This window comes from Charadrius vociferus, unplaced genomic scaffold, assembly GCF_000708025.1.
Source record: "Charadrius vociferus isolate BGI_N301 unplaced genomic scaffold, ASM70802v2 scaffold139, whole genome shotgun sequence".
NCBI lineage: Eukaryota > Metazoa > Chordata > Aves > Charadriiformes > Charadriidae > Charadrius > Charadrius vociferus.
Window position 1 is genome coordinate 179,813 of NW_009650169.1, and position 22,002 is coordinate 201,814.

Genomic DNA, 22,002 nt, shown 5'->3' on the forward strand with positions numbered 1-22,002 from the left:
CATTTTACTCCAGCCTTTTTCAGCATTTGGACACCCTTTAATCTTTTAAGCAATTAAGTCTTACACATATTAAAAAAACAAACAAACAAAAAAACAACCAAAAAAAGAACAACATTCCAGCTTACGTTCTCTATGACAAACGTCCATTCTTTGTCTTCAAACTCTTCAGCGTGGGGATCCTAGAAAAACAAAGAGGAGAACTTAGGTCTAAAAATAATCCAGGGTGTAATAAATTGCAACTCAGCCAAGATTTGCAGATACTCATAGAAATATTTTACCCACTGAAGATGGCAGAGGGAAATATTTTAGCTGGGACGTAGGCTTCGATGGATGTCAATAAGATGATGAGCAAGTTGGCATAGAACCGCCAGTGAAGATTTAATAGACTCCTACAGATACAAACATGAGGCTGATTCTGATAGAGGCCTGTAATTCTATTTCCTTTCATCCAGGGGAAAAGAAAGATAAATCTCACTTTAATTCTTGAGTTCCACCTTCCAAATAAACACAATCAATCTACATCTTGCAGAGAACAGCAGAGGAAGCTGCCGTTCCCACCTGGCATGAGAAGGTGTGCACCGAGAACATCACCCCACCTCCTCGTGCCCAACTTCATCAGCGTGAGCGGAGACCCAAAGTCACGGCTTCTGCACAGCACCACACCTCGCTGCAAATTTCTTAAATACCTATCCTTACTTCACGTTTCTACAGCGTCACACGCAAGGATGAAAGAACCATTTGCGCCAAAAGGAAGATAAATAACAAGGTTTGTATATTGGGCGTTTTGTTTCCAACAGAACGAGCTTTCAATCCAGTGCTGTAGCCTGTGTTGAGGTTGTCTGAAATTAAGGTAACAGCGGAGACGTTAAGGCAGTCCCTCCACGCCTCTATCAAGGACCCGACGTTAAAAAGTGACTTCTTTATACATATATATAAATACATATAATTTATCATTCAATCTTATTTCTGACCGCCCGTAACAAAATAACTTCCACTCGCCTTGTGAAACGGCTTCTCACACTGAGAGAATGTGACTTCAGGCTTCCTTCTGACGTCAAGCCCCATTTTGCTATACCTCAATCTTATCCTATTATTCCTAGTTATAGGAAACCACTCAATTACTCCTTTGCCTCTGACGCTTGCACACTATAAACGCCGGTAGATAAATGTCACTCCCCCCAATCAGCATTTGCCGTCATCATGTATGAGACCCTCCCAATACCTGCCGAGTTTTCTTGCTATTATTTGGAGCCTGCTCTCGATACTACACCAACCTTGCTGTGCTGTTAACGAAACAGAAGGAGAGATTTTGCTTCTACTTTGTTTAGCTCCCTTAGTACCATCTTTCCTTTCTTTTCCAAACGCTACAAGCCTTACATTCAATCTTCACAGCTCACCTTACCTTAGTCTTTGCTCTAACCATCCTTGTTTTGCCTAGTTTTGCCTTGAAGTCAGACACACAGTCAGCGGAGGGACCGTATCGCAGTACTACGTGTGATTCTTTTAACTAGCTATCATCAAATACACAAAATAACAGCAACAAGCTTACAGGATGAACAACCACGGAAAAGAATTATTATTTTCTTTTTCCAGCACGGGGGAAAAAAAAAAAAAAAGTGGGAATGTACGCTCTTAAATAAACCTCCTCTCTGAACGAGCAACAGTAACACTTCTCAAAAGCTGTCATCCTGTCTCCTCCAGCGCGGTCCTTTCCACCAAATCCAGCAAAGCGGGTTCCCTGCTCTGCAGCCCCCCCCCGTAAAACACCGGCTCTCCTCGCTGGAGTCCCCGGCGGGGCATCGACGGGCTCAGGGAGGGAATTCAGCAGCACGCCAGCCCGCTGGCACCATCGGTAGCTAGATATTTAACAGCTACAGCCACTGGTGTCATCTGTGATATGCATTTCAAAATGCTTTACTCCAACAATGGGAAGTTAGCTACCTTGAAAAAAAATATAAGAAAATGTTACTAGAAACTCATGTCAAAATTTGATTATTTCTTCTGATATATGAATAGATCTTTATAGACTAAAAAAAAAAAAAACCCCACACAGAGTAATTTAAATACTGCAAATGAGTGTAAAACACACATTGTACCGCTGCCCGTAAAAATAGAAGGGTAAGCATACAAAATTATACTCTGGTATCTCCATGTTCCAATTAATGCACTTGTAAATATCAGATTATGTAATTATATCTCCATCACATTAATCAGGTTTGTGGAATTCTGCATTATGTAAATAAAGTGCATGATAACTGCTGGTTTGCTCTCCCCTATACAAATTATAAAGATATCATTTTCTGTAATCCAGCCATTAAATACTTATAATTTTCAAGAGTTAACCTGGGGCAATTACCTTTTTGTTTAATTGCTTCCTTTGATACAGCATAAAATGACATAATGAGATTTAATGGGATCATTAATCACTTTATGTTTTAATAAGCTACTCCATAACAAGTGTCTAAAATCTTAAATATTTCATCCTGCTCAATTTTTTTCCGTAACTCCCCCCAAAGCTTATTAATGCAAGCTTGCAGATTTACCTAGACCTGCTTGCAAACTCAAGGCCCGGTATTTTATCCCACGTAACAAACGAAACGATCGTTATTTTGTTCATGCAAGGCAATAATCTATAAAAGAAAACCAAAGCTCTTCTATAATGCCAATAGAGTCGACTCACACCTCTGAAGGCTACAGAATCAGGTGCTCTGTTGAGTATTTCTGATAATCTGCTGGAGCAAAATAATACTGTATAACGAAAAAGCTTCTTCATATTCAACATTCTAGCACGCATTTGCAAGCGAGTTGTGAATGCTTTGAAAACCAAATACGAATGTATTATCCCCAGACTCCCCACCAACCACCCGGAATAAGAAATAAAAATTGAAAGGTTCAAGGACTGCGCTAATGTAGAGCCCTTAGCAAAAGTTCGGAGAGTATGAAATACGTTAATAATATACGGACACTTTGCACACATGTAAGAGATTTCAGATTTAAAGACAAATCTGGATATTTTTTAAAAAAAAAAAAAAGCCGCATTTCTTGTTAGTCTTAAAATGCCTTTGGAAGCAGAAACCCCTGAATAAGCTTATACGCATAAACCTCAGCATTTTGTTGGAACGGACAGGGAAGGGGCTTCACTCTTCCCACTACGATGTTTTTCTCCAGAGCCTGGGGAGCAGCACCCACAGCCCTACTGCCAGCTAACTCACAACATCGCTACCTGACAGCATTCACAGACACTGGAACGCTTACAGTTACAACGGGATTCCTGTCGCACCCACTGTTTCACCCTTTGGGCTAACGTTCCCACGGGTGGTCTCCATAAAATGTGACATTTCTATAAATCTGGCTAATCTTTCATCTTATTTTGGATTTGAAGAAGGTAATTACCAGTAAAAAAAAGATACATACTTCCCTCACTGAGTAACCCATATCCTCCCTTCATCTCCCACGTAAAATTCATGCGATGAATTTAGAAAACCATTATTTGAGGACTTTTGCCCGGAGCAGCTGTGGCTGCCCCATCCCTGGAGGTGTTCAAGGCCAGGTTGGACGGGGCTTGGAGCAACCTGGGCTGGTGGGAGGTGTCCCTGCCCAGGGCAGGGGGGTGGAACGAGATGGTCTTTAAGGTCCCTTCCAACCTAAACCATTTTGTAATTCCATGACTATACAGCTCTTTAGGAAAAAAAGAATGCCATTGCAATGAATACCAACCCTGGGAGTCATGGTTATTTTCACCGTATGAAAGCCCTCCCTGATAACACAGCAGACATCACCTCCCCTCACCTGCAAGCAGATACAAGTAATCGCTGAAAACGCACAGCTGGAAACACCTAAAGACATGAGTTATAAACAGACCTCCTTCCTGAGAGCATATGATAATGAAAATTACCTGAAAAGCTCAAGGAAAAAACCCATCTCCAGTATTTTTCTCTGAAACTGCCTCAATACCTTGCTGGAAGAGAAAGGGAGTTGGCAAGAGCCATTTTTTCGATAATGCTCATTTTCTTTCCCAACGTACCACAGATGCAGAACTACGCTCTATGCAGCATTCATTATGGTTTTACCTTGAATTGAAAAATGTGATTTAACGGCTTGTTGTTCCGCCTTATTTTATTATGTAAAAAAGAATCATCCCTCTTAACATCAAGAGATGGGCCCCATTTTCCCGTTTCTCTTTCCATATGCGTTCGCCTCTCTTCTCCTTTTCCGTAGCTTCAACTAAGTTTTAGAGCCTTCTTTTTTTTTTTTTTTCCCCTACCCTATTTCTTCTCTTTTTTTCCTAGTAAGAGGACTTTAGGGTTCAAAAGCAATGTTCAGGTGAGAAGCCAACAGTAGGGAACCGTGCAAAGGACAGGACATCATCTTATGTTTCTCCTACAGTGAGATCCTCAGATAATAATTTCTTCAACTCTCCTCTCAAGCTCAGTAGAACGCTTTCGTCCACCACTAAAAACCTACCTAGCCCATCTCCTATTTTCCCAGTAACTCTCTTAACAGCTTTCCTAGAGATATGCTGGCCCTCAACAAGCTCAGTCCTCCAAGCTTTTCTCTGCAATCCCACCCACAGGCTTCTTTCCGTGACCCCATTCTGCTCATCCACACACCAGCTACCCAAACCCAGACAACTCTTGTGGGCTGGGGCAAGGGAAGAGCAACAAGGAATGAGTTTGTCACGTTCTTCTGTTCTCTGTTGATCAGTCCATCACCAGCCCAACCAACAAGGAGCTTTGTCAAGGACTAGATCCATTCTGCAGTGTATAAGGTGGTTTCAGAAGACTGAAGAAAGGTAACCCTTCTCCAGCAAGTTGAATTATCTTCAGAGTTATTTCTGTATCTCTCCTAATAGAATCATAGAACCGTTTGGTTGGAAGAGACCTTTAAGCTCATCAAGTCCAACTGCCAACCTAACACTGCCAAAACCACCGCTAAACCATGTCCCTCAGCACCACGTCTTTTAAATCCCTCCAGGGATGGTGACCCCACCACGTCCCTGCGCAGCCTGTTCCAACGCTTGATAACACTTTCAATGAAGAAATTTTTCCCAATATCCATCCTACACCTCCCCTGGCGCAACTTGAGGCTGTTTCCTCTTGTCCTGTCACCTGTTCCTTGGGAGAAGAGCCTGATCCCCACCTCGCTGCAACCTCCAAATAGGAGTGAAAGAAAGACATCAGCAAAGAAGGGACTGCTCCTTCCCCTAAGCGGCAGCAAGAGCGGGTAGGGAAGATCTTCAGCCTGTCGGTCCCTTCCTCCCTTCCCTCCCCGTGCCTCCTCCCTAAGCTTTCCTGGCTTTTGAAGCTTGCCTTTCAATTAGATCACTTCATACCAGCCTTAATCTTCGGCCTTTCTTCTCGGGGAATAACTACTTAAGGACTGTCATATTGAATCAGATCAAATGATGACAGCGTTTGTGATCTTCCTCTGCCGGTGACCCACAGCAGATGCTCCGAGTACTCCAGCATCTGTCCTCAGCTTTTGTATTTGGCTGTCTGAAGCCATAGAAGACTCAAAATTTGACCTAATTCTTGTCGCTTTCAGTGCTGCTTCCAGAGGTCTGATTAGTCTAGAAAAACTCCGGGCAGCTCTCGTTGAGCTTCCAGAACGCAGGGAGCTCTGAGCAGAGCAGCAGAACCGTCCCGGCACATCACCACAGCAAGCTCACGCCTTCCTGTACAGCCTCTGGACTGGAAAGGCAACAAGGACTGACATTTAAAGGGTTTTTTAATCTTTTTTTTTTTTTTTTTTTTTTTTTTTACAATTAGTCCCCCCACTAACCCTGGATATTTAATTATTTAGTGTGCAAATGCGCTCACTTCCCTGAGTGTCTTATTTTTGTTATCTGACACACAACATCTTGTCTCGCCCACAGGGCTGGTTTTTTCCGCCTATGGAATATCCTCCACAGCATCCAGTCAAGCTACTGGTCTCTCCTCAACTGAAACAAGTCCGTTCTGAACCCGGATTTGTTCTTGGCTTCTGGGAAATGCCTTTATCAAGGGGGTCTGGGGTTTGTTTTTTTTTTCCCCTCCTTCCCCGAGATCTGCTGCAGCGTTCCTGCCAGCGAACAGCCCCTTCCTGCACTGTCATCAAAGCGCACGATGGACTCGGGCTTTCAAGAAAGACGATATGGGATTTATCCTGACAGATAGGTGGAGACGGGCATAGTGTGTTCAACAACACAAGCCGCCTTTTATCATCCATTTTACTCTTCTACTCGCAACTATTTTTATTTTCTTTTGCACGCTCAGAAGGCTATGCCTTTTAAAAATGACTCTTTTTTTTTTTCCCCAAACTTTGGAACGGAGAGCTGGCAATCTTCCCTCTTGTTGCAACAGTACACTGGTGTGATAAACCACGTATCTTACCGACAAAACAGGTGGGTTTTGTAATCCGATGAAGCAAAGTCCGTGTTCACTCCAAAAGAGCAAACATTTTTGCTCGGGAAGTTCACTTTGCTTTTAAGCTAGGAAATAATGATGTTGCAATTTAAATCCTAAGAGTACGGATGTTCACTTGGCTTTGCTAAAAGCACCGGGCTTGCTTGGCAGTGAAAATTTGTCATTTAAAAAACTCTCTCGGTTGATACAGGTGTGTGTTTGCACATAAAACCACAAACCTTGCTAATGCAGGGACTCTAAAAAGGAACTTCTGGAGCGCAACCATGGAAACAACAAAAAAAAAAAGGGGGGGGGGGAAATTCAGCTAGTTTTTCTGGCATTTGTGGATCTTTCCATGAAAGCACTACAAATCACGGACTTGAAATCCGCAATGGGCTTATTGTTTCACAATGTTTCCTTCTCCTCATTTTGGTAGAAAAACCCAAGGCAAAACCGAACATCGACACAGAGCATGGCAAAAGAAGTAGTAGTTAAACTTTCAGAACAGATGGAACTTTAAAAATTAATATAATTAGCACTTCACCCAGCTGGACGGGCAGGAGCTAGAGCTACTCAAGGGAAGCTGAATCAATATACCCAATTTGATGCTTTTCCCCACATGACTCCAGAGCACTATGAAATTTTACCAGCAGCCCAGAACGAAGTGAAATGAAACAAAAAGTCTTCATTTATTTGATAAGTTTTCTAAATGAAGGTTACAGCCTCTTCAATACTTAGCTCTGCTTTGCCTAAGAATTACAAATATATTGTCGGAAACAAGCTCACACCCAAAATAAGGATGTGCCGATAATGCAAAATATCTCGTCTGTTGACTGATCACAGGCACTTTGCTAGCCAGCTCTCAAGTGTCCACGGGTGACGACTGGAGAGGATACTCTTAACATTCTCATCAGCACTTGAAGCCTCAACTTATCTCCTAATCCTACCAGCAACACGTTTCAACACCCACTTACAAATGCACAGCCACTACTGCGTGAATTATTTCCCTAAACACGTAGCTGTCTATTCTGGAGCCGGCTCCTTCCCTTCCCCGCACTTCTATTTCAAACAGCACCACCGCGCTAATTTGTTATCTGTGATTGCTACAAAGCTCTGTCGGAGCAACTCGCTGGAGCCAGCTTAGCTTCCCTTAGCTTCTCGGGTCGTAATGGAAGAGGACAACTACTGTTTGTTAAACACCACGGCCACGCGAAGGGTACTGCAGAGTGCCAAACCTTCAGCAGTCACTCTCCTTCGCAGGGGAGTGGCTCCTAACGGGACTTTAGGCAAGTGTAGGGTCCTGCAGCTCAGGAGGAACAACCCCATGCACTGGTACAGGTTAGGGGCTGACCTGCTGGAGAGCAGCTCTGCGGAGAAGGACTTGGGAGTCCTGGGGGACAACGAGTTGCCCATGAGCCAGCAACGTGCTGTGCCCTTGTGGCCTATGGTCTCCCAGGGCGCATTAAAAAGAACGTGGCCAGCAGGTCGAGGGAGGTTGTCCTCCCCCCTCTACTCCTCTACTTTACCCCGGCGAGGCCACATCTGGAGTAATGTGTTCAGTTGTGGGCTCCCCAGTTCAAGAAGGACAGGGAACTGCTGGAGAAGGTCCAGTGGAGGCTACGAAGATGCTCAGGGGACTGGAGCGTCTCTCTGCTGAGGAAAGGCTGAGAGCCCTGGGGCTGTTCAGCCTGGAGAAGAGAAGGCTGAGAGGGGATCTCCTCAATGCTTGTCAGTATCTACAGGGCGGGTGCCAAGTGGATGGGGCCAGAATCTTTTCAGTGGTGCCCAGTGACAGGACAAGGGGCAACAGGCACAAACTGGAACATCGGAAGTTCCATCTAAACATGAGGAGGAACTTCCTGACTTTGAGGGTGGCAGAGCACTGGCACAGGCTGCCCAGAGAGGTGGGGGAGTCTCCTCCTCTGCAGATATTCAAATCCCACCTGGACGCAATCCTGTGCAACCTGCTGTAGGTGCCCCTGCTCTGGCAGGGGGGTTGGACTGGATGATCTCCAGAGATCCAACCCTCACCATTCTGCGATTCTGTGACTTGTACAGAACTGCAAGCTGAGCTGTCTCTTTTTCCGAGCTTTACTGCTTTCAGTGTTTTCGCCTCTCTCCTTCCAGAGGAAGGAACGATATAAATGCCTGACTTGTAAGTCAGCTCCCCAAAAGGCTGCTGCAACACGCTATTACGTCCTTCCCTTCCCACTACTCCAGTGCTGACCAGCCAATGCATCAGCCGTGCAAAAAAATAACCCGTTCTTTTTGACTGTCTTTGCCCAGAACGTATCAGCTACAGAAATGTCAGCTCTCCGGGTGTTCGGACATATCCCACACTACAGCTGAAGCGCCTCTGTAGCGTCGAGCCAACAGAGCCATCGGAGGACTGGGCACACCATATTCCGCCTGCAGTCACGTACCACCCTCAGCTCATCCATCCAGGCTGGCTGCTGGTCTCGCACAGGTACAGCGCTCCTGCCGCGTCACCCAGCTTGTTCAAAAAGCGCTGCTCTGTATCACACCTGCATATCCTTATGGAGAAAAAGGTGGGTTTGGCCAGAGGATCAATTAGAGCGGCTTTCTATAAAAAGGAGGAGGCAGTCCAGCAAACAGATCTACCTGCAGAGTCACAGCGGTGGGTAAAATTAAGGGTGTAGTAATACCCGACACCGGCTCCAGAGGCCCCTCTCTCCCTGGTCCTCGCCCTCACGCTCACTTTCAGTGGCACAACTACAAGTTTGTTGTGCTGGACTACAAGATATAGCCCTGAGGTGGTGGAGGTAGGAATAAAAAGGTGGGGTGGGATGGCAGGAGACGGCTGGAAGACACTTCTACTCCAAAGCCATCACAGAGCTGCACTCAAAAGAAACTTAATTTCCCATTCTTCACGTAGCATGTTATCGCATACACAAGCAAGAATTGCATACGTTTCTCCTTCACTTTAAATGTTAAAAATATTAAGTAACATTTACTGTGTTACATAGCCATATTCAGATTACAGAGACACGCAGTGTAGTCACGTAATGGTGTTAAACTTCTTAATCCAAGTAGAGGCCCTTGAAGCACGCAAAGGCAAACAATTTTTGCTAGTGAACTTTTGAACCTCGGGTGAAGACTATGTGTCTGCTAAGAAGAGAGACAAATTTACGATAGTTAGCATCACTGGCAACCTGGGAAGTTTCTGTTCACTGCTGATCCCAAGGACAAAAAAAAAAAAAAAAAAAAAGGCGAGAAACCCCCTTTTTAGGCTTAATGAACCAAGTAATAAATTCACATTCTAAGGCTAACCAGAAGCCACTTCTAAGCAGTTACTCAGAGAAGTTCCCAAGACAAAGAAATAGAAATATTACCAATTAGAAAAAAGTATCTTACCGTTGCCCTAAGCTATAAAGGGAGCAATTATAAATAGGAACAACCAGAATGTAGCTGGAGGCACTAGAGTAAAAAACAAGGAAGAACTAATGGAATGAAAATCCCAGAAATCTGCAGCCTCCCGGGCAGCCTCCTACACTGTCACACGTGCCAAGCTGCATTGTTTATGTTTCTGCAGAAAAACCTTTGCCCAATGATATCTGAGAAATAAGTTCGAGCGTAACCACCGATTGCTTTCTCCTCCTGCTTCGCAGCCACACAAATAAGCTGCTTTTTTTAACAGAACAAACGCAGTTCCTAAAAAAATTAAAAATCTCCTCTAAAATCTTGTAATTCTCTGTACTCCTCAAATCCTCCGCACCCACTCCTACGATTGCAATCACGTAAGTACCGTGATGTTTGTGTGGCATACTAAATACTACAAAATTAAGAGCTGGAGTCTGTTTGGTAGTCAATAGTGTAAGAAATAGGGTCACTGCACTGCAACTGAAGAAGGAAGTGTAGAAATGGCTGTGTTTTGACAACTTCTGGCTTACAGCATTTAAAGAAAACCAACCAGACTGTAACCCGTGCCAAGCCCTTACACATGTACTACGTGCGCAGTTACACACGTACTAAATTCTACGCCAAAGACTCGCCATAATCAGCTCAATGGGATATTTCAGCGTGTTAACTAAACTACAAAAGTAACCTTTGGCAGGGAACAGCCCATCCTTCTCTCCCGGCTTTAAATTGGGGACGTTAATGTTGTGCAGTTAACGATTTAAACCCAGCAAGATTAGGTCTTGCGATTATAATCTGACGTTACCAACCAGAATTTTTCATATGCTGTTTATGAAATAGGAAAGATTACATTAAAAAAAAAAAAACCAACAACATACCTTAAAAAGCGTCACAGTAATTTCAACGTTTTCAGGAACAGGCCATACCACCACCCCGCGGTACGGGTTCTTGATGCCAGGCTGCCAGCTATGAGCCTAAAGGAAAAAACGAAACAGTTGTCTTAAATCCATTATAAATGTGCTGATAAGTCCCATGGGACCCTGCCCGTGAAGGTAACATGTCACCGACTCCAAAAACGCTGCGTTCCTAAACCTAGAACTCTACAAACAGTATAAAGGACATCATTAAGAACAAGAGTAGGGAAACCCAGACCATTAGCAGGCTTTTTTTTTTTCCCCACAGAACTAAAGCTGCTCCGCACAAGGTCCTAAACTCTTTTTTACAGCACAGGTTCAGGGCACTCACAGCCTTGCAAAAAATCAAGGCGGAAAGGTCAGAGCTTCTGTAGCAAGCTGAGCTTTATTTTGTTTTTATCCAGATGAGGGAATGCTTTTACTTAAAGAATACTTAATGAATACAGCACATAGCGCAGGTTTAACCATGTTTAGACCTTAAGAGAGCAAAAAGATATCTTCAAGAAAAAACCCACACAAAGCAATGATTTATAATACAGATTAAATGCTACTAAAACATTTACATTCTTAAGAATTAATATGCTGGGGTACCTACACCTAGAAAAGATAACAATAAAAACACACTAAAACAGACCGAGAACTTGTCCACCTTCGAGTATCAGTTTGGATTGATGTATGGTCTGCATTTACATTTTAATAGATAATGCTGAAAAACAAGACGTGTGAGCATTTCTGTTTCGGAATATGTTTTTTTCCAAGCTCAACTTAATCCATTTTGTGATGCTGTAAGAGAAATAAGGGAGGAATGCCAACGCACGAGTGACTGCTGAGCAGCACGGGGGTCATTAAAGATCTGCGGAAGGTTTTATCAGGCAAGGGTGTACAATCTACTTACTGTTATCTCAAGCCAACTAACTGGGCTTTTTTTTTTTTTTTAAATTCTAGAGCACCACTCATTGCAGTTTTACACTCCTTCCAACACTGAGAACTTCAGGAAGACTGCCTATTAGAAGAAATTTTTGCTATAATAAGGTCAGTGGGACTTGTGGCTCAGGTTCTCAGGCACCCTGAGGTAACCTGGGCGAATTTAAACACGGCTTTGCCATACCGAAGTGGGAAAGACAAGACAGTGAAACAGTCCCATTCAATCACACGGAGGCAGTAACTCTACTGTAAGCGGCGTGTAGTCCAGATGCCGGGTTCGTGCCCGCCAGCCCCACCACACGTGCCTGCTGCTTCAGGAGCCCTCTCGCCTTCAGCCGGGCTTTCACCGGCGCCTGCAGCATCACAGGGACTTCCCGTAGACCTGCTCTTAATCCCTCAATCCTCACACAGCAGAGGCCCGCAGATTAACTACAGGTGACAATAACTGCTAAGGCAGCAGGGGCAAGGAGAGGAAGGACGAAGGGAGAGGCAGAGAAATCGAGAAGAGACGTGAAGGCGAGGACCGGGGAAGGGGCTGGCAGGATCCAGCCCACGCAGCCACCAGAGAAGAGTCCTACCGGCCTCCGCGTCTCCGCACGCACGCGGCACGCTCATTTCCATCCTGTTATTTTTGTTTTCTTGCAGAACACTGCCAGCCCTCCTGTGGTTTTATCACAAGTTTTTCCACCTTGGGTGCTCTGCTTAAAACCCCAGCTCCCAGAGATGCCCAATTAGACTGGAAATTTCAGTAAGTTTCTATGTTTCGTACTTGCAGCATAAACTTAAATGACATGACTTGGGGCATCTGAAAAAAGGAATTAAGAGCAAATTGAAAGAATCCAATGTCTACTATTTTTAATTGCACAAATTTCATCCCAATCTTATTATTCTAGCCTGGATGGATTTCCGAGTAACTGAGCAAACAACGCTGTTTATAGCTTTACTCCACAAGTGTATTTTCTAAGAAAAAGACGTTTCGTGACCAGCAAAACACACCATAGTCATCATCATCCCCACCACGACCATCTGAGCTCCAGCTTCGTGTCTCTTCCTTCCTCGGGACCCACAGTCCCCCCCCATCATTCCCAGCTCATCCGATGGGGATATTCAGCAGGCACGAGGCAGCGATCCAGCGCCAGGCACACACTCACCCGCCAGCAAGCCTGTAGCATCTCGTCACATAAATCAACTTCTCCTCCATAGGGGCACTCCATCCTCTTTCCAAATACCAATTTTCACAAAACTAGTTAAGAGCTCGTGGCGCGTCTGGAACCTGCGCTTTCCTGCTGGTTTTGGCCAATGCTGACAACCATGTCCAGCTTTCATTGTCCAAGGTCCAGGCACCGACAGCCCACTCAGCTGAGCATCACTTAGTTCTATTTATAAAACAAACTGGAAAATGAGCGTTCACTGGTGCAGGCAGAGCTTTGCTTCAAGCCCTTTATCAGCACTGTCTCCCACCAGAAGAGTTCGAGAGATACAATGAACACACACACAGATATATATATGATTTTCTGTCCCTGTGACAGGCATGTCACCGAAAGCAACAACCAGGAGACAAGCCCTAGCTAATGAGCTTTTAAAGCAAAGCTGTTTCTGTGATCAGCTGAATGTTATTAAATCCTCCTTTGGCTTTGAAAAAAATAAACACCGTACCGCACAACCAGCGTGACAGAAAAAGATAACATCGCAACTACATCTGGGTCCTTGGGAAGGAGAAAGGGAAAGGGGAAAGCAAAGCTGGGGAAACACAGAGGAAGGGCTAACAATGACGATAATTTAAAATTAACACGGAGAGTGTTATTCTAGCACAATATTCCTCATGTCAGGGACCTCCGTGTTGCAGTTTCTCAAAGTTACATCTGGCCTGTATCAAAAAACCCTTTTCAATTCCCAAATCGTAAGCTTTGACTTTGATACGTGAGCTGGATCGGGCCACCTCCGTGCAGCAGAACTGCCAACACTTCCAGACAGGCGATGGCTGCCACGGCTGAGCCGAGGCAAGGCACTGCGTCTGCGCAGCCCTCCCACCCTAATCCTCACCTCTAACTCAATTTCTCACTGGGTTGTGCCTTCTAGACCCGTTTTTTTTTTTTTTCGGTTCCTCTTTCTCTCCTACTAGTCTTCACTAGCCATCTCTCCTTGTCTCTGAAGCCAAGGCGAGAGAAGCAGGGGAGCAGAAGTGCCCGCTGGCAGCGGGACCCTCACCCACAGCCCTCCCCTCCCCGGGCTCGTCTCTGAAATCTGAGGGATGAGAGCCGTGGCCTGGCGAGAGAAGCAGAAACGCTCTGTTGCATTTCAAGGAGAAACTCCACTCCTTCCTTTTTCTGCCAGGGGAAAACGAGAGGAGACAACTTAGCATGAAAGCTCTTTTAAATCAGGAAACGGGAGCTACAGGAGGGGTTGCTGAAACACCCTATAAATAGAGCAAATTACATTGTCCAACCTACAGCGTTGCTCTGGCACAAACCTGATGTCAAGAGGAAGAAAGCTGTTTAAGGAAGGACGCGGAGGTGAGCTTACGGACTCGCACGAGCACTTCAGACTACCCAGTTTTGAGATCTTTCCCCGGTTTTCTCTCTAAAACAACCCAGGCAGCCTGCTTTGCAATCCACTGTTTGCGACGTTGTGAACATCACAACTGTTCTCTGCTTGAACTGGCCAGACAAGACTTGACACCTCTGCAGTTTTGGCCTCTGGTTCCAATGAGAAGGGAAGAATGCTTAAAAACAGAGAGAAATCAGCAACTTGCAGGGCCAGATAATTAAGATATCCAGCGCTCCATATGATAACGCACATACAACACATCAAAGGGCTTGAAAACTGCACCCAAAATTAGTGAAACACTCCTGAAAATACTGAATCCGTTGTCAAGCAGCCTTCAATAGTCAATAATTTCAAACACAAAGAGAGTGCTCTGATGTTTGGGCAAAGCCTCAACATTCAGGAACACTTAAACAATTATCAGCAAGTTACAGTCTCTCCACTCTTGGTAAGTGTCCGCTTTTTGATTGCGTGAAGCAGCAGTCTCACACACCTCTCGCACAGGCTGGACAAACTCAAGTCTTGTTCTCCAGTAGTTTCTGCTGGAGAGCACAGAGCGGGCTTAATTGTAAAATTATACATTTCCCAGCAGTGCCGAAACTCTCATACCAATTGGTGAAACGTTACAGAACACTATAAAGCAGCTCTATGTAGTCCAACATATAACAACACATTGAACAAAAGAAGATGAGACTAGCTCACCTTTGCTATGCCACTTTTCCGTACAATTCCCCACCAGGGGCTGACCTTCACCATAGGAAACTGCCTCCCACTCTGCAGGCAAGCTTTTGGCAATTAACGGAGGTGCTGGAGAAGATGAGGACATTTTCCAGCTTTCCAAAATACAAATACATTTCTGCGAAACTTGGAACAAACCAGGCACTTTTATAAACACTTCTTTTTGAAGCGCTCTCCTCCAGCCTAAAAAAAACAAGTTACTATCAATTCTCTGTAATAGAAGAAAGCGTATAAACGTTTATAAATCCAGTGTCATCCTCCTAAAGGGAGGAGGGGGAGGTAGTAATCCCAAAAAAAAAAACCTACACCAGAATTTTGTTGCCAATTCTTGAGGGGGGGCGAATAACCAAACAATAAAACATGAGAGAGACTGAATATAAACCTTCCCTTACAGTCACTGCTCAGCTGTCTAGATTATAGACTATAATCTAGATTACAGACTACACTCTAGATGATCTTTTAAATCTGAATAAAAAAAAAGATAAAGTTGAAGACAGCCCCAAATCAGCAACTTTCGTTTCAAACATGAAGTTAATGAACACCACCACCAACTGTTTGTTACTTCGTCACGAAGAAGGTAAGGCAGATGCAGGCAAATGAGCTAACCAGAGTACATTATGGAAGCCACTTCCCCAGCCCCCGCATGGAGGGGACTTCATGACCTGGCACCCATGCCATTCCTATCATGACCACCTCTACTTACTGCTGCTTACACTTTTCCTTGTCTCTACTAAAAAAAAAAAAAAAAAAAAAAATCTCTCTCCTGACCCTTCAAAAACAAAATATTATTTATTTCAAGAGCCTCCCCCCTCCAGATGCTTTATGTTGCTCATCCGCGTTCTCCCTTCTTCACTGCCACCTCGCCTCCTCCTGCCTCTGCTGTGCAGGATACTTTCCTGTAAGATCCTAGAGCTGATCACAGTACTTTAAGCCTGCTGCAAATTATGGAACGGTTTATATTTATGAATCAAAAATACGTTCCTATAGCCAAGGCCTCAATATTGTTTTAAAAGCAGAAGTCAGAACCAGCCCTACCATCATTCCTCCCCCGCAGCCCCAGGAGCGGCATTACTGTGAGCCAGCGAGCTGCTGCTTTTCTTGCCCCGATAGAAGTTTTGCCAACTGCCTACGATCAGAGCAGCTCTGCTACTTGTCTCTGTGACTCGTCTCTGCGACAGGCTGTTCAGGGCACAAGAGCCAAGCAGGAGCTCCACTGGTTCCAGCAGTGCTTAGGGCAGCTCAGCCTGTAAGGACAATCCCTCTTCTTCACTGTTGTCCAGGCAGAACACTTAGACAGGAAGAGAAAAAAAAATAATAATAGTAACTCCAAGAGGAGGAGCTGACATTAAGCAGACGGATCCCTCATCTGGTGCCTCCACGCCAGCAGCATGGCTTGTGAAGACTGATCTGCTCTATGCGATGAAGACCACCAAAGCCATACATCATCTGCAGACAGATGGAGGTCAGTACGATCCAGCCGCTGACAGACCCGCTGGAAAAGGAACGGACTGGGAAAAGCTGCCGATTCCCCCACACCAAAGGAAACCTCGACTGGTAGTTTGTGGATGGCTTCTTTTTCTTCTGTACCATAGCTCAGTATCACAAAGGGAGGGGATAAATTAAAGACTGTACTCCAGACTAAGGCTTGCATCCCCATCTCGAAATCATTGTGCTTGGCCCTCCAGTTAAAGAGACTGGGCACCACAACAACGCTCCCATCGCACTCCTGCCCTGGGATGCAGTCCAAAAAACCCGGCACATGCCCAAGAAGAAAGTTCAAAGCTCTGGAAACGCCAGGCAGCCTTCCTTCAACCCATTGCTGCTGGTATTCAACAGGAGATGAGAAAACGAGCAGATTGCCGCAGCTCTTCCCATAAACATCATCAACTCATCAGCACGCACGTGGGTTACAGCTGTAATTACGCACCCATACATTATTGCTGAAAAGCTACAGAAGGACTGCTAAGCTTGGAAAAATGAGCAAAACCTCATCTTCACGAGGAAACAGAGTCTCTAGCACTGGGCTAACTGTTCATACTTCATTTCACACATACACATTCACGACACAGTCTTTAAATACATGATCCATGCTATTTCTTTCACCAAATCTTGCCTTATTCACTGCCCACGAGAGCTGATGCTCGGATAAAGAGTCTCTTCGCCTTCTCATCAAGCAGTTTCTGGCCTTAATCTATTTGGCTTCTTTTCTTTAAAACAAACAAAACTGAATGAAGATTTGTTTTTGTCATTGTTTTTTGGGACATCCATCACTGCATCTCAGAACATCACCAAAATTTAACTTTATGGGATCCCTGGAAAAAAGAAGGGTATTACAGTCCCCGATTAAAAAGCAGTGAAAGAAGAGCCAGTTTCCACTAATTTCGCATGGTCTGCTTAAATCAGCCAGGACCTTACTTTATAGGGATTCAATATGAAAAAAACCCTTTTGTTTTGTTTTCCAAAGCAAAGTTTTTTCACTTCAAGCGCAATGACGGCTGCTCAACACTGCTGCAAGTCAGTCCCCACGCTCCAGACACCCTCTAAATGGAAAGCTATAGCAAATCTTATTTTAATACTCTATTCAACCTCAGTCAGGAACTCTGTAGGTGAGGTTGGGACAAAACTGACTTCCCCAAGGCCGCATTTAACCACATAACAGCGAGGCAATTTTTTCTGTTCACATCCTATACCTTAACAAACACCCACCAACTTCTTCATGGATTAAGCAGTTCCACTCACCGCTCAGTCCTCATGCTCTCCCTAACCGCCGTCTGCTTAACGCGGCGGCAACGCTGTAGGAAAACAAATTCGCAGTTGCCTTATTAAAGGCTGTATCAGATGCCTAAACCGGTATGGGCATCATCATGGCACCGATCATTAGAATCCTGATTTTGACCGCTTGCATTTGCAACCTGACATGATTTCTTTACTTTAATAAACCAGGAAGCCCCAGGAGTGCCATCACCAGACCGTGCTGGTCCCAGGTAGTCGTCTGCATGTCGGAGTCACAACATGCCTTTGTAACTCCGGTCAGCAAAGCAGCCGGTAGTGCCAAGCAGGGCTGGCAGTAGGCAACAGATTGTAAGGGACAGCAAAACAGGTGACCCAACCGCTGCTTTATTGGTGGCATATCCTCAAAAAAAAGGCTCGGCGGGCTGCTGTTGTGGACAACAAGGGATCCTTTTTACTCCCTACATATAGATCTCCTTTTTACTCCCTGTCCCTCTGCTTCTCTCAGCCCTGCCCTTAGCGCTGAAGTCCTTTCTCTGTTCCCAACATTGTTGCTTCTCCTCTCTTTTTAAACAGTTTTCGATAAACCCACGGCAGAAGTGCTGAAATCACAGGCAAGGCGCCTTCTTTCAGCTTCAATACAAAAAGGATCTTTGAAGCATAATTCCATCAGGCTCTCAGAAGCAAGTGCAAATTTGATTCTTCAGAGGTGTAGAATTCAACTGTAAGCCTGTATGTGTGTTCACAGGACTAGCAGAAAAGTACCTCCTTGACATCGCAGCAGCATCTCTTTTCAAACTGAAATTTCTTAGTTCAAAGCCTGGAAATGCGAGAGCATCTCAGTGAAAAGAAGGCAAACACATTTACAACACCTTTTTTCCCTTGTTCTACACAAGAACAAAGACTTTCTTCCCCCACTCAAAACAAAAAAAACAAACAAACAAACAAAAAAAAGGCAAGTTCTGAAGCCCAGGGTCTGAAAACTGGGGGAAAACAGGCCGGCGTGACAGGGTACCGAAGAGGAAGAGTTAAGCAAGCCTGCTGCTACGAGCTCCACCTTCTGCAAACTCTGGATGACAGTAACCATCTAGTGAGGTATGAAAAGTTTTGGCAAGCCCCACCTACCTGCTTTTGAAGAAAGACAACATTTGCACCAGCAGATTGGTGACTTCCCCCTGAAGCTGAAAGTTCATTTTGGTTCTGGAATTGCTCAGTAATTCTGCCAAATATAGCAAGACTGCAAATCACCGTCTTCTGTAAACTCCTGGCACACGCGATGAAGGTGCCCAGCTATACAGAGCCATCTCGTCTTGACTCGCCTCTTGAAAGCCATCAAAATCAGACTTGTCCAGAGAGAGGGGATCCCAGAACAGAGCTGCAAGTAACTTAAATCTGCCTTAAGGTCAGTAACTGCTGGATGTGTTTATGGTCCTGTATCCATCCAAACTGTTCTTTCTAAATGGTTATTGCTGTTCACCTGCAACACTTTAAAACTTACTATAATTTAACTTATCTACATCTCCTATCCTATGTTTCCCTCAGTAACAACTAAAATATTCAGACTCCTGCACATGATGTCTCCCATGATTTCTTCTACTTGAGGGACAGCTCTATTAGTTTACTTGGAAAGAAAGCATGGGGGCCAGACGGCATACCAAAATCATAGAAAGCCACAAAAATAAGGCCTTCAAAGGACGTAAAGAACACAACTTTGAGCCCAACGGTATCTTAAGATTACATTAGTTAAGCAGACCAGCTTCAGTACACATCCATAGCACCATCATACCGTTGCACCCCATTTTTCGATGACATCTCTTGTACTTTCCCAGTACAGGAGAGATGCGGAGCTGCTGGAGAGAGTCCAGCGAAGGGCCATGCAAATGTTTAAGGGACTGAAGCATCTCTCAGAGGAGGAAAAGCCAAGAGAGCTAGGACTGTTTGGCCTGGAGAAGAGAAGGCTCAGGGGGATCTTATAGACATATATGTACCTGAAGGGAGAGTGCAAAAACGACAGAGCCAGGCTCTCCTCAGTGGTGCCCAGTGACAGGACCAGAGGCAGCAGGCATGAAGTGACGCAGGAGGTTCCCTCTGAACGCAAGGAAACACTTTTTCACTGTGAGGGTGACCGAGCACTGGCACAAATTGCCCTGAGAGGTTGTGGAGTCTCCATCCTTGGAGATCTTCAAAAGCCGTCTGGACACAGTCCTGGACAACCACCTTTAGGTGGCCCTGCTTAAGCGGAGGGGTTGGACCAGATGACCTCCAGAGGCCCTCCAACCTCAACCACTCTGTGAGCCTGAACTAACATATCATTATCCCTAACTATGTGACAAGTTCAGAAAAGAAATCGTAAGCTCCAAAGAAGTCTTTACAACATCATTACAGTAAGGTAAGACCACATCCCTCTCCTCCTCCTTCTCAAAGAAGCTGAAAAACATAGAAAATTATTAATGCTCTGTGCTCACCAAGCTCAGTGTCCATCAAAAATAAGAGGAAATATTCATTTGACTTGCTTCCAAGAAAGCAATTAGATGGAACAAATATGTTGAATAAAGTATTTTACTGGCAGGATGACTAAGAGATCAAGAACATTTATTGATCTACAGTCTTGGACCCAAACAGCTCAAATCGTATCAACTACCTAAGCTCTAAAATTAACTCTATCCTCTGCCCAGGCCTCAGGGCCGCTCAGCCTCTTAGCGAGCACAAATTAATTAGTTAGCAAAAGACACTTCTGAGTCTCAGGTAAATCCGCCAGTTTATCCAAAAGTTGCTCCTACTGCCTGGTGACCAAAGGAAAGGACACTCACAGGAAATGTACGGCCCAGATGAAAAAACTTCAAGCCCAAAAAGCTGAGCTAGTGTCGGAAAATCCTCTTGCCTCAGTGCAATGTTGCCATTGGGCCCAACAGCACCATGCCCATAACGCCGCAGGCTGAAATCCATCACTCACAAAGCCCTGCTGGACTTTTGTTAGGGCTTCTGTTTCCAAACATACTCTGAATCTCAACAAACCAGTCAGTCATGGACAAATACCTTGCTTTTCACCAAGCTTTTTAGGGTTACAGCGCTTGCGGAAGTATTGAATATACTGCTCTATATTATCTTTTCTCTCTCTGTTCTACAGAAATTAAACAAAATGAAAATAGGAACAGGGAAAGCTACAACAGAGACCATACATCAGCAGTTATTGCCTATATATATATATATACATATATTTATACACTATGCTATGAATTCAAGGTAACTTGAGCTATCCTTCAATGAAAGAGGAATGGTCTGACTGGCTTTGCCAAAGAGCACGAACCTGGAACAGGAGCAGTTACCTTGGAAATGGTGCCAGACTAAGTTCACACCCTTGTTTACTCACTAGGTAACACCTTTGGGTTTTCATACCCTACAGCAGGATTGAGGAGGCACACACTGCAGCAGGGATTTGGTTGTGCAGTCACCTTCAGGCAGTAACCAGCCCTTAGATAAAACCCCTTAGAATAGCTTAGATCTCAAGTTAAAAGACAAAATACAGAAAATATGCACGACAGACAGAAAAAGAGTACCAGTAAAAAAAACAACCAACCAAGTGTCTCTCCTGAGTAGGACAGGAAACTGTATATCATATTTTCTAAACATTTATTCAACACATAACTATTTCAAGCTATCTTCTCTATCGTGGGTGCCCTCTCTCCATCATCCCACAGTTCTCGGAAGTATCATTTGGAGTTACATGCATACACCAAAAAAAGGAGCTTAGACCATCTCTATTTAACTGAACTGTTAAAGAATTATTAAAAGGCTGAGTTCCAACATTTCCTCTCTGGACAAGACCACTTGCCATAAGCCCCACCAGGGTAAGAGGCGACGGCTGTGGGGAGAGGGAACAAGTAAGTGCGGCTGAGTTACCTTGAAGAGGAGATGCTCCTGGGAAGGGAGGACACCAGCATGCATTCCTTCCCCCTGCAAACCTGCCTAGTGGCTAGGACGCTTCTTTTCCACAGCTCATTTGTGTCACCCTTCTCAAGCTTTTGGGCAGATGGGGGACAGTCCTACGCAGGACGCAAGGCAACAAAAGAAATCCTGCAATACGACCAGCGTCCAAAGACCTTTGCTTGCCTGCTGTGTGCGTGAAATGGGCCTCCCACCTCCCTAGGAACAACAGCTGACTGCTGAGTCAGTTTGGGCAGAGAGAAACCTTACGAAATTCAACAAGGGCAAGTGTAGGGTACTGCATCTGGGGAGGAATAACCCCATGCACCAGTACAGGTTGGAGTTCGACCCCCTGGAGAGCAGCTCTGTGGAAAGGGACCTGGGAGTCCTGGTGGACAACAGGATGACCATGAGCCAGCAATGTGCCCTGGCGGCCAAGAAGGCCAATGGCATCCTGGGGGGCATCA

The 22,002-nt window shown here is 44.8% G+C and overlaps 1 protein-coding gene across 1 annotated transcript in view; it reads right to left on the reverse strand.

The window, feature by feature from the left end:
• EHBP1 (EH domain binding protein 1) overlaps positions 1-22,002 on the reverse strand; it is a gene marked incomplete at its 3' end in the record, with an annotated part of 225,619 nt that overhangs the window by 172,506 nt on the left and 31,111 nt on the right. The window contains exons 3-4 of the mRNA XM_009892512.1: positions 10,640-10,735; positions 126-179 (exon numbers count right to left, since the gene is read on the reverse strand). Of these exons, the coding sequence (XP_009890814.1) occupies positions 126-179; positions 10,640-10,735 (150 nt within the window). The remainder of the gene's footprint in view (positions 1-125; positions 180-10,639; positions 10,736-22,002) is intronic.